Source organism: Cornus florida, unplaced genomic scaffold (genome assembly GCF_030987335.1).
Source record: "Cornus florida cultivar Cherokee Brave unplaced genomic scaffold, ASM3098733v1 CherokeeBrave_3.0.0_Hap2_Chr05, whole genome shotgun sequence".
NCBI classification, from domain to species: domain Eukaryota; kingdom Viridiplantae; phylum Streptophyta; class Magnoliopsida; order Cornales; family Cornaceae; genus Cornus; species Cornus florida.
The window spans coordinates 90,202,675-90,220,704 of NW_026775575.1; the positions used below are offsets into that span (position 1 = coordinate 90,202,675).

General features: G+C 36.2%; 1 protein-coding gene across 1 annotated transcript; it reads left to right on the forward strand.

The window, feature by feature from the left end:
* Nucleotides 1–903: 903 nt before the first annotated feature.
* LOC132307539 (translation initiation factor IF-2, chloroplastic-like) lies at nt 904–12,296 on the forward strand. Its single transcript, XM_059805339.1, has 12 exons — nt 904–2,903; nt 3,061–3,093; nt 3,310–3,423; nt 3,697–3,846; nt 3,940–4,038; nt 4,137–4,199; nt 4,878–5,033; nt 5,189–5,254; nt 6,217–6,453; nt 9,701–9,976; nt 10,682–10,870; nt 11,621–12,296. Exons 1-12 carry the CDS (start codon nt 1,416–1,418, stop codon nt 11,774–11,776), a joined length of 3,027 nt encoding a protein of 1,008 aa, XP_059661322.1. The 5' UTR covers nt 904–1,415; the 3' UTR covers nt 11,777–12,296.
* Nucleotides 12,297–18,030: the final 5,734 nt, after the last annotated feature.

Here is an 18,030-nt window from a genome sequence, read left to right on the forward strand (position 1 = left end):
AATGGTTGTACTTTTGGTGCTCAAATATATGAAGAGAGACGTAAAAAATGGAGAGAAAAATATATAAAACTAATGGCACCAAATAAAAATAAAAAATAAAAAACGAGGCAGGATTCATAAGGTATGCGACCAAAAACCCTAACACTCAAAAATTCCAAAAATCAACCATGATCAATAGAGACCAACCCACTTTCATTCACATTTAACAACAAAAATTGAATCTGTAACTAGAAACAAACACCAAATACACAAAATCATGCACAAATCTTGTGTTCCCTAATCTCATTGCACATGGCAGAAAACATAACAGAGAAACCCAAATTTATTATCTATTCGACCCTTAAAATGGGATTGTTGAAGGATTGTGCTGTTTCAAGTTCCATTCTCCATGACTGGACCTTCCGCCATCTTACTGTTGTCCACCAGATTGAAGATTGAGAACTTCGGTGCTCTAACTCGTCGTCAATGTCTGTTTTCTCGAAAAGCCCCAAATAGTCAGAGGGGGCGCACGAATAAGAATTCTTAATGATTTAGGGCTCCAATGGCTTAAATTAGATAAGGAAATAACAAGGGTAATAAGGTAAATGCATTGGAATAGGGAGAAGGGCATTTTAGGCAACAAAAATTTTAAACAGTAAAACTTGATGTGCCCTGTCATTATTTAGGTCAAACTCATTTTTGTGAAAATATAAGACTTTGACTCTGTCAATGTGTGAATATGAGGCCCTAATTTCATTTAAATGTAAAAATCTGTTGTTTTTTTTTTTTTTTTGAAGTGGATAAATAAAAAATCTAACTTTATTATTTATTTATTTAGTAACCCAACCAAAGCCTTATCACACACAAAATTTGACAGGTAGAAAAATAGCCACACACGCACACAAAACCCCAACCGAAGGCATTTCCAAATTTGTCATCACCATCCTTCTTGCCCATCCCCACAGACGCTTTTATAGCCACAAGGTGCTTAACTTCACCCTCTCTCTCTCTCTCTCTCCATCTCTTTCTCTCTCTAAACACAACACCAACATCACCTCTACAGCAAACCCATTTGCAGTAGTAGCTCATACAGCCCAATGAGTCAATGACTGATCAACTGATACAAAATCACCAATTCTGAGAGGTAAGGTTTTTCAATTTTTTGAATTTTGGGTCTCGTATGCATAGTTAAATGCAAAACAGTGTTCTAATTTGGATTCCCAGAATTTCCGAGTTTGTTCGATACTCGAGAATTCCGCCTTTCAGAATTTGTTTGCCACGCTTTGTCTAACTCTAACTGTTTGAGTTTCATGGTTCATACGAAATTGTAGAGAAGAATTTGATCTTATTTGTTGTATTACTACATTATACTATAGGGGTTGTGTTTACTGTTTTCTGAAGTCCATGTTTGTATTGAAAAGTATATAAATTGAACCATGGCTTCGCTGGCTTCCTTGGTGAGTCTGGGAAGCGCGAGTACGAGTTCGTCTGGGCATTTTGAAGGAACCCTTTCCCCTGCTCGGATAGTTTCTCTCACTAGAAATGTTTGTGGTTCGCGCAAAATTTGGGGTGGAGAGAGATGGAGGAGAGTGGGGGTGTGTGTATATTCTGTAAAAACTGAATACATTGCTGAGCAAGGGACTTCGAGTTCCCTTGATTCAACGTATAGGGGAAGCAAAGACAATGATGCTGACCTTGTTATTAGGGCGGCACCAAAGCCTGTACTAAAATCAGGACCAAATATCAACTCGACGAATCCAGTGACTTGGGATAAATCAGATCTTAGTGGTGATTCTGCTGATGGCAAGTTGAATGGTAATGAGGAAGAAAGGAATAAAGTGATTGAGTCGTTGGGAGAGGTATTGGAGAAGGCAGAGAAATTAGAAACTGGTAAAAAAGTGAGTGTATCAGTTAATAAACCACCACCCAATACAAGTACTGAACAGAGCAATGGTAATCCAGTCAATTCGATGGCTGTTAAAAAGAATAAGACTTTCAAGAGTGTGTGGAAGAAAGGGAACCCAGTGGCTAGTGTACAGAAAGTTGTTCAGGAATCACCTAAGATTGAGAAGGTTGATAAAAAGGAACAGAAGATAGAGGGATCAGCCAAGGTTGTGTCGGAGTCTGTTGCTAGTCTAAGACCCCCTCAGCCACCTATGAGGGTTCAACCGAAATTACAAGCAAAACCCTCTGTAGCTCCTCCACCTCCTGTGGTCAAGAAACCAGTTATCTTGAAGGATGTGGGGGCGGGGCCAAAGACTCCAGCTACTGTTGAAACAAACTCAGCTGCAAAAACTAAGGAACGGAAGCCCATATTGGTCGATAAATTTGCGTCTAAGAAGCCTGTGGTTGATCCTCTGATTGCTCAAGCAGTATTAGCACCTCCTAGACCTGGAAAGGGCCCCATGCCCGGGAAGTTCAAAGATGTTCGTAGGAAAAGCGGTCCATCCGGGGGACGGAGGCGTATGTTTAATGATGTGGAACATGATGAGGAAGCTTCAGAACTTAATGTTTCTATTCCAGGTGCCGCTACAGCAAGGAAAGGAAGGAAATGGAGCAAGGCAAGTCGTAAAGCAGCTAGACTTCAGGCAGCTAAAGAGGCTGCTCCAGTTAAAGTAGACATTTTGGAGGTTGGTGAAGAAGGTATGTCGACAGAGGAGTTGGCCGACAATTTAGCGATCAGTGAAGGTGAAATTCTTGGGTATCTCTATGCGAAGGGTATTAAGCCTGATGGCGTGCAAGCAATCAACAAAGACATGGTGAAGATGATTTGCAGAGAGTATGATGTGGAAGTCATAGATGCTGCCCATGTTAGAGTGGAGGAAATGGCTAGAAAGAAGGAAATTCTTGATGAAGACGACCTGGAAAGCTTAGAAGATAGGCCTCCCGTCCTCACTATAATGGGCCATGTAGATCATGGAAAGGTAAAGAATGACATATCTCCACTTCCTTTATCTGCCCATTTGATATTGTGCATCCTTTTGTAAAATAATGATCCATTTTTTAACATAAAATGATATTTATTTTAATTTCTGATGTTACGCTCATGCTGATTTCTGTTTGGTGTTGTCAACTTGGCAGACAACGCTTTTGGATTATATTCGGAAAAGCAAGGTATTGCCGAAGCTTAATCTACTTGATTACCATTTCATTTATATTGCAACCGATGCTCATATTTCGCGTTGATTTCATAGTTCATTGCATCTTTAAGGTAGAATATCTATGAAGTATGCCATATTCTGGCTACCTGCATCTTGATTTATTCAACTTATGCAGTATTCGTCTGGCCATCCCAGTATGAAATTGTACCCTGACTACTAGACATTACAGGTAGCTGCATCTGAAGCAGGTGGTATTACACAAGGTATTGGAGCATACAAGGTGCTAGTACCTATTGATGGCAAGTCGCGTCCATGTGTTTTTCTTGATACTCCTGGACACGAGGTAGACTCAATTCTTATTCATGGTTCTAACTACAGGTTTCTTTGCCAGTAATGTATCTCTCCCTCCCTCTCTCTCTCTCTCTCTCTATATATATATATATATATATGTTGAAAAACAATATATATCTTGAATCTCGAGCTAGGTCTTTTTTGAGTCTTCACAATCCCTGTATTATTACTTTTTGGTTGATGGGGGTTGAACTTAATCACGAACAATAACTTGCTCACAATTTATCTCCTGTAGATGATATCTATATTTTATTCACTCATGTAGGCATTTGGGGCAATGAGAGCTCGTGGAACAAGGGTAACAGACATTGCTATCATTGTTGTGGCGGCTGACGATGGGATTCGTCCTCAAACAAATGAGGCCATAGCTCATGCCAAAGCAGCTGGGGTACCAATTGTGATTGCCATTAGTAAGGTATCTATGTACTTGCACTTGGAAATGCTTTCACATCACTCACTATTAGTTTCAAGAATTGTAGACTTAACTTTATTTCTTTCATCATTCTAGATAGATAAAGAGGGAGCTAGTCCAGAGCGAGTCATGCAAGAGCTATCTTCAATCGGTCTAATGCCGGAAGATTGGGGTGGTGACATCCCAATGGTTCAGGTGTTTGTACTACAAGCATTGAAATTGTGTTTGCATTCTGCGCTGATACTTTATGCTCTTTGGTGTTGCTTACTATTTTACCATTCTCCTCTAAACAGATCAGTGCTCTTAAAGGGGATAATGTAGATGAGTTGTTGGAAACTGTCATGCTTGTTGCAGAGGTAAGTTAAATTTTTTCAGGGAGTGCTTGTTGGCTTTTATGTATTCATGAAATATGTAATATGTAACCCTACTGTCAGCCATGCTAGCTTTTAGATATAATTTAATTTCTTACTTGTTTTAATTATTATGAATGTATCCACTTCTTCCTTTTTCTCTCCGCAATATCAGCTGCTGAATTAGATATTTATGCTGGAAATCCAACTTTATTCTCTTTGATTGAGGTATCTTGTAATGTATTGAATTGTATATGGGCAGATTTTTATCAGTTTATGATGGTTTCATAATATGCTACATTACATGGCCTCTGGTACGAGTATTGGTGTGATGTCAATTCATCTGATTCTCAAAGATATGGCTTTGTCTTCATGCATATTGTGCATGCCCATACCCACGTCATGTTCTGTTGGCATGGATACCTCAGCATAATGAGCCTGTGAACATAGATAACTTTTACCATAGATGAGTGAATTAGTCTGGATAGACATCTGCACATGCCAACACACGTCCTTACCCTTTTGGCATATCTAGAAATTCTCACAACAAATTTCCTGTTATTCATGTTGCTGGAAAATTGCTATGAATAAACAAATTTAACATGCTTTAAAATTTGTGCATGCTTGTCTTTCTCATTATTTTCTTTTATGCATTTTAACCTCTTATGTGCTTTTTCATTGAAGTTGCAAGAGTTGAGGGCTAATCCTCATAGAAGTGCGAAGGGCACAGTCATTGAGGCAGGTCTGCATAAATCCAAAGGACCGGTAGCTACATTCATTGTGCAGAATGGCACTCTCAAAAGAGGGGATATAGTAGTCTGTGGTGAAGCCTTTGGAAAGGTTAGCGTATAAGAGCAAATTTTGCATTAACTTTCTTTAAGATAAAATCCCTTCTTAACCTATATGTTACACCTCGAAAAATTAGCATATGATCTGGTTGGTTTCATTTTGGTATCCATCTTTGAAGGACTTCTCCCTACATTTCCTATTGTCAGGTTCGGGCTTTATTTGATGATGGCGGAAATCGTGTGGATGAAGCAGGACCCTCTATACCCGTACAGGTTTTGTAGTTTGCTACATTTTGCTTGTCTATTCTTATTATGATATTTATTTTTCTACATTATATCTGATTATAAAGCAAGGGCTTGGTGGGACATTACAACAATTGTGGCATTCATTCTAGGATAGTAGTTAAAAATGTAAGTTTCCAGTTTGATTCACAGGGGTCCTTCCTATTGGAAAAAAAAAAAAAAAAAAGTGGCTATATTATGGTACCAGAAGATTGCATATACCGAGCACTTAATTTCCTGTGACACAATAAAATGTTTACAAATAAAATATCTCAATTTCCTTCTATTTGGGGTCATGACACTAAGTGTTTATTATCATATAAGCTATTGTTTATTCTTTCTATCTATGAGGGTATTTGCTGAAAATACTTTGACATAATTGCTTTAATATTTTCATCACAATGACAAAAGTAATTCCAAGAAACACAATGTGCTATGTTCCATAACTAGTTTAAGACGTTATAGTAAGAGATATATGTGTGAGGTAAACTCTTTAAAGCCGGTCTATTGGCAATTTGGGGTAATTGTTGTTGAAGTTGCTCTCTCACACCATAGAGTTGCTGAATGAATTGATGTAATAGTAGGAAGGGGACAGCCAATCGTAAGCAACTAGATTGTTGTTTCCTATGCATGGGTGGGATATCTTAGTTACTCTAGGAGTTTGTAAGGTGTTATCGTAAGCAATTTGAGGTAGGAAATCTTTATTTTCAGAAGTTTCTATATTTTAATGTTCCTACTATGATTGGAGTTTCTACATGTTAGGAATCCTATTTTTAGTTGAGTTAGGAAACCGCTCTTAAGTTTCAGTTCAGTGCATTAGTAGCTTAGAAACTATATTTTGATGTAGTTTGTGCTCTATTTGGTTATACTATCGAGTGGGTCAAGTTTTAAAAGTTCTACTACATGGCTCTTGGTCAATAATCTGCTAATGCATCTCTCCTATACTTGTACAGGTCATTGGATTGAATAATGTTCCAATTGCTGGTGATGAATTTGAGGTTGTTGGTTCCCTCGATGTTGCACGCGAGAAGGCAGAGTTACGTGCAGAGTCATTAAGAAATGAACGTATATCTGCCAAGGCTGGAGACGGGAAGGTTACACTTTCTTCCTTAGCTTCTGCAGTTTCAGCAGGAAAGCAGTCTGGATTAGACTTGCACCAGCTGAATATCATTATGAAGGTTGACCTTCAGGTATGTATATCCACTATCGTATAAAACAAACATCATCTTGATCTTCGTAATGTGAGTTATGGATGTAATATAGTAGATTAATAAGAGATAAAGCTGAGTAACCTCTGTCTTGACTAAGTTATTGCCAACTTGTCTCTGACTGAGATCATCCAATGGATGAAACTGTAGTGTTACTGTACAGCTACAAGAATGGTTATACCAATGAAGGAAAGAATATGTCCAGAGACTTTATAAGAGAGCACCTATGTATCTCATTTACGTTTACAAATTTGTTTCACAAAGCGCATGATGCTTGAACACCTGATATTGCCTGTGCAGCAGCTCTCGTTCTACCCTAAATATTGCATGAAAACAAATCTAAACTGTTTGCAGATATAGCTAAAACTAAAAAAAGGCCAAAGTACAAGAATAAACAACATTGTAGTATCAAAGTGAACTTTTGATGGTCAAACTCATTTAAATACAAATAGCAATAGTATTTATAAGGGGGATTAAAAAAAGGACATACCATTGGAACTCGACTCAATATAAGTGAAGTTCCCATAGACTCGAAGATGTATAATATTTTGAAATTGTGACATATGCATCAAATTGATTTTTAATGTGAGAATGATTTGAATTTTATTGAAATTAATATTAGCTAATTATTTATGATTTCCTAAGTAATATGTTGAAACAATATGTGTTTTTTAATTTAAATACAGTTAAGCATATCTAAACACGTCAGTAGGGTTATCTATAAATCTTGGTTGATAATTTCTTAGTAATACATTAATAATAACTGTTCCAAGTTCAGTATTGGGAGAGGGAGGTTTTTTTATTTGAGATTGACAGAAAATAAAAATCAATGTTTAAAAACTTGCTCAATCCCATGGGTTTAATGGCTTGATGATAGCCTTTATTGATATCAGGTTCTATAATAATGAGGAATCACTATAATAAAGACGAGAGTACCAAGAAGAGGATGCCTAAGTGGAGCACTAAGCTGTCACACAGGGTCCTAGCTTGTAGGAGTGAGGAAGAGGTCGTGGGGATAAGCTTTGGTGATCTCTCTTGAGCCAGTATACCTGTTATTCATTTCGCTCTTCCCTTTTTCAGTACCATTGTTCAGGCTATTCACTCCTTTTATACTCCTCCATCTCTTGACAAGGACCATTGGTCTGAAGGATTATTTGGCAGTTGCTTGCCTAATTGGCTGCAAATCCCAGTGATTAGCTAGCCTGATGGAGTAGGGGAGTAATGCATTAAATTCTGACCCCGGCTTAAAGTTTCTCCTCGTTAAATGTAAGGACTCCTAATCTATTCTGCTCATCCGCCTCTTTAGAGATCACCTCCTCTTTCTTCCTTTCCTCGAGTTCTTAGTCATCAGGACAATAACCTTAGTATCCCATTGGAGGACAATATCCTTAGTATCCCTGTGGTGAAAGTCTTTCAACTTTCCTCGAGTTCTTAGTCATCAGGACAATATCCTTAGTATCCCATTGGAGGAATAATGCTGCCAGCCTTACACGTATTGCGGGCTGCATTCCATGACAGGCTTGCCCGCAGAAGGGCTCTGTATAGCTTTGATCTTCCTCGAGGTTTATCTGTAGAGGAGCCCCTCGAGGTTTTTTGTCGACCGGTCGAGGTTTATTTGTAGAGGAACTCCACGAGAGCCTTCAATCCTCTCTCGGGGTTTATTAGTATAGAGGAGCTCCCCAAGGGTTTTCAATTCTTTCTTGGGGTTTATTTGTAGAGAGGAGCTCTCCGAGGACCTTGATTGTTTCCTCGAGGTGTAGAGAGGAACTTTTCATAATTATTAGTTGGCTCTGAGGCTTATCGGTAGAGAGGAAGTCCTTAGTTATTTTAATGAGCCATCTCTAGAGGGCTCATTAAGATAATTAAGGACTTCCTCCCTGGAGGGCTGAAGGGGTCCCCATGGGGATTTCTCTCTTGCCACGACCACACATGTAATTTCATTTACAAAAAAAAAAAAAAAAAAGAAAAAAGAAAAAAGAAAAAGAAGAAGAAGAGATCATTAGCTTCTAGATATGGAGTAAATGCCCTTTTGCTGCAGGGGCATGAAAAGTTGCTAGCAAAGTGGGACCTCATATAGCATATATATGTACACATATACATACACATGCATATATAACTATATAAGTAAAGGAATTATAGATGTTTATCAGCAAGTCATTGGACACGTGGCGGGGTTCAAGCCATGTGGCAATGACTTGGCATGCGGTCAAAGTACTAGTACCCACGGTCCTATGTTTGTGATAGTTGTTTAGTTTAGCTGCTTGTATAAATTTCTTCTGGCTCAATAGAATGGCTTAAAATCCTTGAATATGATCAAAGTAATCTGGTTTTCTCAGATCATCTGATAATAATTTTCACAATGATTCTCTTTTAAATTATATATTCTTACTTATATTTGAGTTAAAATGGGTAAATATATAATATACATTAGATATGTCAGTTCTTATAAAGGGCTAGCCTAGTGCAGGAGGCTATCGCCACTGCGAGGTCTGGGCAGAGTCACATATACGTAGCCCTACCTTCACATATGGAGAGGCTGTTTCCATTTCAAACCTGTCACCTACAGGTCACAATGGAGCAACCTTACCGTTGCACTAAAGTCCGCCCTCTAGATATGTCAATTCTATCTACTTGTTAATTCAAGATATGTATACAAAACTTACAAATGTTTGTCCCAGATGTGTCGTGATTTCGATTAAGGGGTTTGATCCTAATGGCCTCTTCACCGGGTAGATTGACCTATTCTGTCTCAATTTATTGGTTTGACCACGTATATTACGTTGAATCTGATTTTTTTCTAAGTGGATACTCATTCCCACCTATCTAATAAACCTATATTGTCTTGTATTTTTGCATATGAGAGATGAATTTTATGAAACGTCAATATATTTATGCCATTTGACAATTTTCTGTGATTAGAAATGACTTTTTGAAGAACTTGAACAATATTAATCTGGTAAACATTCAACTGTTTGGGAGCCTCTCTTTGCCTGGTAGGTTTATGTTCTTCCACAGCTAACGTGTCTTTAGTGTCAAATGCAAAGTAGGGCGAATTGCATATTAAATCAAATTTAGTGTAATATATACATCCACAAAAATAGTCGCACATGCATGCATACTGGTAGACATTCCTTATGATAGAATATTTCCATTTAATTTAATTCATGAGTCATCGATGAGCTCTCTATATGTAATTGCAATTAAGTTGGAATCTCTTAATTATTACTAGGGATCCATTGAGGCTGTCAGACAAGCCCTACAGGTGCTTCCTCAAGATAATGTCACTCTGAAGTTCCTCTTGCAAGCAACTGGAGATATCAGCACCAGTGATGTTGACCTTGCAGTTGCCAGTAAAGCCGTTATTCTGGGATTTAACATCAAGGCACCCGGGTCTGTTAAAAGCTATGCAGACAATAAAGGTGTTGAGATTCGACTGTACAGAGTTATCTATGAACTTATTGATGATGTGCGAAATGCAATGGAGGGACTCCTGGAGCCTGTTGAGGTAAACTATAATTAAATTTTATTGGATTTGAAAATTTCATTTTTAAACTTCCATTTATCTTGAAAAGGCATTACCTATCTGCCCCAGGGTAGGCACTGGGGTGTGGGCTTGTTTTTAGATGTGGGTCCAATTCTATCATTTCTTTCCACAAAGGGACACATAACTTTTTTTATTTTTGGGGTTGGGGGGGGGGGGGGGGGGGGGGGGGGGGGTTGTGTTTGGGGGGTTTGTGGGTGTGGGTGTGGGATGAGATTTACAATGGCAATTCATTTACAGTTTTCATGTAAAAAGCATATTAATAAAATATCTCAAGGGCTTACCTTAAAAAAAAAGAAAAGGAAAAAAGTAAAAAAATAAAAAATAAAAAAAGAAATTGAAGACTTCCCAAGGAAGTTAGGATAAGAATTAGGTTCCTCTCTTCCTTTTGTTTGAAGTGCCGTTTTGGTTATAGATAGAGACCGACATAGCATCTCATTCCCAGTATCCCACATTTAAGTTTTATAAATGAAGAGATCAACATAAAAATGATTGCTTCCATTCTTTGGCTTTAAAATTAAACCCGTTTCTCCTTGCCTCTGTAAAAGTCTTAAGAAGATGCCTACTCATGCTTGAAACTTTATGCCCATGCTTGCTTTTGCTTCTCAATTCTTGTGATTATTTATTTATTGAGAATTTACTGTTGAGCCACTATTTGTATCTTGATAGGAACAATTAAAAATTGGCACAGCAGAAGTTAGAGCCGTATTTAGTAGTGGCAGTGGTCGCGTTGCAGGATGCATGGTAACAGAGGGGAAAATAGTGAAAGACTGTGGCATTCGGGTCTTGAGAAATGGCAAGACAGTATATGTTGGTGTTCTTGATTCATTGAGACGGGTTAAGGAGATGGTGAAAGAGGTATGTCTTTATAGTTATATATTTTTTTACCACTTCTTTCTTTTTGCTTCCTCCTCCTCTTCTCTTCTCTGCGTGTGTGTGCATATCAGGACAATCCCACGGGACCACAAATATCAGTGCTTTCAAACTAATATGAGTGGCTTGGTATTAGGGCATGACAAGTGCAATAGGCCCAACCATTTCTGGTTTGAATGGATAATGGAGCTTTTCATGCTTTTAGTGGAAGAAGTATACATTGTTTATTTTCTTTCTGGTATACATTGTTTATTTTCTTTCTGGTTTTATTTTTTTATTTTATTTTATTTTATTTTTATCTTTGAGAATTTTTGCAATAATTTGTGAAGCAGTAATAGGGTGATCTATATAAGACATTGTACAGTTTTGAGGTAGTTATTGAAAGTCAAAGAAAAGCTTTATTTAATAACTATTTTTTTTTTCGTTGGATATATGTATAGACATCATATAGTAATATATAATGTTGAAAGGACTTCTTCAGACGAAACCTTGTGTAGAATACTCATTGACACCTTTGTTAACTATACAAGTATTTGCTTGGCAAGGTTTTGTTCTATTTTTTGCTGTAGAGCAACTATGCAGGATCTCTGATCAGAGTATCTCGTAATGGAGATCATAGGCTATCATATATACACAATCTTTTTGGTGGAATCAGGCTCATGTTTGCATGCCATTGGCTAGTTTAGCATTTATATTTTATTAGTTTCCTGCATAATTTTGTGCACTTTTGGATAGGTAAACGCTGGACTCGAATGTGGAATTGGGATGGAGGATTTTAGTGATTGGGAGGAGGGTGATATTCTTGAGGCTTTCAATACAGTGCAAAAGAAGCGGACGCTTGAAGAGGCATCAGCCAGCATGGCAGCTGCAGTTGAAGGAGTGGGAATGTAAGTATAAATGAGGCACTAGCGCACGAGTTTTAGTTGGCTTCCGTGCTTCTGATTTAGTCAAGAGGTATTCTACCTCACACACAGGTTCAATGCATTCAAGGGATTTGGCAGAACTCAGCCGATGTGATGCTAATGAGATCCCATCAATTGCCGTGTCCCTAATACTTTGTTCAGAAGATATGAGCTTGCAGAGATTTGGTCCATTGTTGTATGCTATTACACTGTAAATAGTATAATATATCAGTAATTGAGCTCCTTTTTGTAAAGAGGGACAGATTGACCATTTCTTCGAATTGCTCAAGTTTCAATGATGTAAACACTTTTGCTGACTGCGAGGAGGAGAATTTGATTTTTTTTTTCTTTTTCTTTTTTAGGATGCTCTAAATTGGAGGCATCATCTCTTACCCCTGAACAACTGTTCTCCTTGTGTATTTATATCAGTTATAAACAGCGATTGCCACGGCTGCTTATATTTCAAACTGAACACTGAAATTTACAGAAGTTCCATTTTTTTTTTATCCCATTATTCTTATAGATTTTCTATTGTGGCTTTTAATATTATGATCAGGGATTTGATTCAAGGTCAAACTTTTTGCAAACTCTGCTATTTCACTTTTAGATGGAACTTGGTCGGAAACTTTTTGAAGTCCAATTTGAACTAAAAAATTCTCCAGAGCAGTGGGGACGGTGGGGATCACTCCAGCGTCACACTGCTGGTGGTGTGATTTCCACCATCCCAGTGCACCAGAGAGGTTATATCCACAGCATGTTATAACCAACTAATATTCTAACGGAGAATTGGTTCTCCCACTTAAGGTCTCCATTTTTGAAACTAATCCTGTTGATAAGGTACAGGAGTTCCATTTTTCACTCAGCCAGTCTCCGACCTAATTTCTTGATCGTCCTCGATGTTCTACCACTTTCAGTGCTCGAGAGTATAAAGAAGTCTATAACTTATCCATGGACTCCAAGGATGATTGAGTAATCTAATGCCTGTCTGCAGGGGAAATCCTATGTTGCTCTTCATCAAGTGTTATCGAGGTTAGACTGGATATGAACCAGTGATGCGTGGCAGAATTTGAAGCCGTGGCATGTCATACTCTGAGATCAAGGAACTCTTCCCATACTTGGTTTTGTGGTGGGAAGCCCTATTTAGTCGGTTAGACTGTCACTTCAGGCTTGAAGTATTGGATTTGGAAGTGAATTTGGCTCTAGAGAAGGTATGGTTTTCTGATTCTAAACCTGAGCTACTCTTTATATAAAATCATGTTTAGTTCTACATTATTAATGCACTAATTCTCCATAAATGAATTTTTTAATTGTTCTAGAGCGTTTGTGTTGTATTGAATTTCTTTGTTGGTAGCTTTGAGATGTTACTCTGCGCATTTCAAGTTGATTCTCTTTCAAATGAACTTTGATGAAGAATATGGAGTTCTGAGGGATTATTCTGTTCCTTTTGTGTGGAATTGTTTTTCAAATGCTATCAAGAACTGTTACAAATGTTCTGTTTGCTGAATTGCTATTGTGGCAAGTTTGATGCTCTATATATATTATAATATATATATATATATATTAAATGACAAGAAACTCACGCACCCATTTAATGCTATACTTGGTTGAAAAACTTTTACGTTTTCATTTCACTTCTGACATAACAAAAACATAACTACTCCTCAAAACATGAAATTCTACTAGACACTCATTCACCCCTCTGAAAATTGTGGTGAAGATGGGAGTCATGAAGCCTTTTTTCTCAATAGTTCTAATCATCACCACCTATAAAATGCAGGCCGTGAAGATTCACCTTGACACCGTAAATGAAAAAAACTAACATGCTATTGCATTTATTCGCGTGATTGAGTTGCTGAGACTGAAGTAGCAAGTTGCAACTGCAAGATGCTCCTCTTTATTCCTCTGAAGTGCACAAATGCTGCTGCACTAGCAGGCACAAGGCCAATGCATATGCAGCAGGAGAAGCTTCGTGGTATCTGTCTCTATCCAAAGACGGAGACAGACTTCCATTGACACGAAAGTCTCTCTCTTCCTCATTGATGGTGTCCAACATCTTTGTCAATGGACGCCTAATTATAGAGATAAATCGTGGTGGAGCAACTTCCATCACAAATCTCGCTTTGGGCATCTTGTCCATTGTTCCTTTTCTGAGTTTCCGGCAACTTGAATGATTAAAATTTGCCTGAAACTAAGATTGATACGAGAGATGAAAATGCAGAAGAAATTTTAAGAAAAGGGTTGCAGAGAACGGTATGCATGGATGCGCCAATTTATAGGGAAATGCAGCCATAGTTGCCTTACCTACACGGCGTTGCCTAGAAATTAGACATAGAACTGTACTGCCGACCCTTACCTTTTAATCTTCAACATTAATTGCATGAGATTGTCGTCTCACTGAAGACAGGGACCAGACTCTGTAAACCATGACGACATAGCTCAAACATGGCTTTTCGTATGAGGGGACCAATAATCTTGATAAGATTTTCCAACGACATCGTTCCATTTCTTTCACAATCCTCATGAGGTGGTTCAATCTCAACCAAACCTTCACACTTTATAGCCTAACGATGTTTCAATTCACAGGAAAGTTCATGGAAATTGTAGGTATCCCTCGTGGTCAAATGTTCTTACGACGACAAGAGTTATTGTCAGAGCTGATTTGTTTACTTTCACAGTGATGACGGTGCTTATCTTTTGATACAGGATAATGTAACTGATACGCTATTGATCACAAGAACTTCATTTCTTACTTGACTACTTATATATAGATATGTTATTGATCACAAGAACTTATATTTCTTACTTGGCTACTTATATATAGAGTGAGCACGGTTGAATTCAGTAAAAAGGACTTATTAAGTACTGTATATGCAGCAGGACCACTTTCAGAATCGATCACCATTTTGAACCACTTCAGTACTTGTCTAAGAGGAGCTAGGGGACCAAAGCCTACTTCCATTCAGTAGTAACTTTCCATACATATATATATATATATATATATATATATATATCTTGATTTCGTGTCACGAATATATAATCTCCTTTGTGGTATGTTTTGAAAACATTATTATCTGTAATTTGTTCGGGCATGGACACGTAGGCGTGACACCTTGGTGATTTCTCGTGGTCTTCCAAAATATGATCTTCCAAATTAAGGTGTGAATCGTTGGATGTTCCTGGCTTGTGTCACAATTTTGTGATTTATAATTAGGGATAACTGCAGAAAATACATTCTGTGTAGCATTTTTATTCCCTATTTGAAAAAGTGTAAAAAAACACTTCTAATCCTTTCACATTGTACAAAAATACCCCATCTAACATAAATTAGTGCTATAATACCTGTTTTATTCTTTTACTATTCCGAAAATGCCAAGAGAGTATATATGCTACTAATCTCATAGTATAGAAGTGTTATGTGCACATTACTTTCTTTTTTTTTTTTAAACTTTTTTACTCTTTATATATCTCTAAACATTTTTTTTTTATTTAAAACTTTGAGAATTTGTAGAAGGAGGATTTGAATTTTTTGAGATTCTAGTTATTCTTTTCTACTATTTTTTTTTCGTACTAACACCGTTAAACAAAAAAAAAAAAAATCCCAATATTAGTGTGCACTGATTTTTGGATTTTGAAATTTTTTTGTTTTCTTTAGTTTGCACTTTATTTTTGTTTTTTATTTTTTATTTTTATCTTTACTTTTATTTTATACTTTTATTTTTATTTTATATTTTTATGTTTACTTGTACATTGCCCGCGTCCTCAAATAGTGTCATTTTCGATCATTTTACAAAATATTTTTTTGTATGTATTTTATAAAATGGTTCAGTAAGGGTAATTTAGTAACTTAGGGTTTAAATTTGTCAGAGAGACTTATTTACACCAGATTAAAACTTTAGGGGTATTTTTTGCACGAGAGTAGCATCCTCTAATAGTGTTATTTTCGGTCATTTTACAAAATTATTTATTTTTATATATTTTATAAAATGGTTTAGTAAGAGTAATTTAGTCAACTTAGGGTTTAAATTTGTGAGATGGACCTATTTACACCAAATTGAAACTTTATGGGTATTTTTTTTGCACGGATATGATATGCAATGTAAGCATACTTTAGGTATTTTCTGCACTTAACCCTTTATAATTATGATAGATCTGTGAAAATAAAAGAAAACCCCGAAATAAAATAAAACCAAGACACTCGAAATGAGAAAGATCATACTGATCCATAAGGTCACTATGCATAGCAGAGGCCAGAGAGTACAACAACATTTGACATGAAAAATCTGCTTCAATTGCAGGACCATCATGTGTGGATAAAACTCAACCTTGTATCACCACCTCAACCAAAAGCCAATTTGCAGTTGTAATTTTCCGAAAAAAGTGTGTTGTTTTTACTAATTTCTTTTCGAAAACACCAAAAGGTTATATTGTCATGTATATGAATGTGGAAGGGAGGGTTTGAAGATTAGTGAGGAAGACAATGGCCCTTCACAACTGGGCATGTGCATAGCATACAACTTCCTGAAATAGAAGCATGTGCCAGAATATGCCAATTCCACCTAATTTTTTTACTCATATTTCTTTTATGACCCAACTCATCCAATCCTAGTAAAGCATGAAGAAGACATTAAATGATGATGGCTATACCTTCAATTTTTTTGTCATTCTATTAGTCACTATAGCTCAAAATTAACAGCTCCAGTTTGCATTGAAAATCTCTCTCTACATTATCACATTTTGCTGCTACTCATTTAATGTGGTTGGATTAGGGTTACTTTAACAGTGAAGTAATAGGAACAAAATCCTATCATGTTTCGTGTTTCGTCTAATTTGGGATTGCACTTTACAAAAAGATTGAAATGTGTAAGGTACATCTCAATCTGGACGGAACATAATACATCGTTCCATTAAAGTGGATTCGAATCTTATATAATATACTCTTTTTGTTTTGACTTTTCACATAAAGTATTAATTTAAAATTTTATTTTATTTTTATTTTTGGGGTTAGTGGTTGAGTATCACTTACAGAAAGCATAAACATTTTTACAAGCAAAATTATATAAAGAAGATGGAAATTCAAAAAGTGATGACATCCGAGAGACGGTGTTGTCAATTGATTCTTCGAAGTAGTAAATATAGAGGCATACATATAATCATGCAATAAACTTTTAGGAGAAATTGTAAAGTCATAATATATGTATACAACATAATAAATTATTATTATTTTACTTTTATATACATTATTGCATACTTTGTGGTGGGGGTTAAATTATTTGTGAGACATGCCAGGTGTCATCAATTATATCATTGCTCAAAGAAGAAATTGTGGAGTATACAATTTTTTACAAGAGATTATAAAATTATTCAGAATATATTATTATTATTATAAAAATTTTAAAAAAAATACGTAGATGTAGATTTAGGAGTACTAAATAACAAAATGGTTTATTTTAAAATTTCTTTATTCAATTTGATTGAATAAAATAAAATAATTACAAATACATCAAAAATTATTATTAAGGTTCAAAATATCTTCCAACCTCTTATTTCAAAATACTAAAATATCCTTATTAAATTCATATAATTCCCCCCTCCCCCCCCCAAAAAAAAAAAAAGAAGTTAAGAACCAATTTTAACTAGTAAATACGAAAAGTGGGACTATCTCCTGTGTATATATATAATAATATCAATCTTATCTCAATATATTTTTTAATTTATATATACAACATATATAGATGATTAGAGAGTAATATCAATTTGTCTCGATTAATGTTGATATGAATTCAATAGATAGAATCACATGGATAATTTTTATTTTTTTTCAGTAAATTAGTCACATGTTGATAAGAATTTGATTAACATTTTTTATTCTTTTTCAATAACTATGATCAGGCGGCTCACATATGCTGGAACTGCTAATTGGACAACACATTATTATTGCAATTCTACCACTGTCGATCGGGTGTCTCATGAAACATTATGTCTCAAGATTGATTCTTATTAAGTGTAAACAATTCTTTGGAGGGGATGTGCAAGTATCAACTAAGAAAAAAAAAATTCTAACACTGCCATTGAATTGAGCCAAAACATCTTCAAACACCTCCACCAAATTGATGAAGATTAAGACTGATAAAAAAAAGTGATGGCTATAAGAATTATTTTCAGCCAAGTTCAAAGATGATGCTTACTTTTCATTCGACGGCTTCTCTTATTTTATGGCGGTAAGTGGCGGTCTAAAGGAGTCAA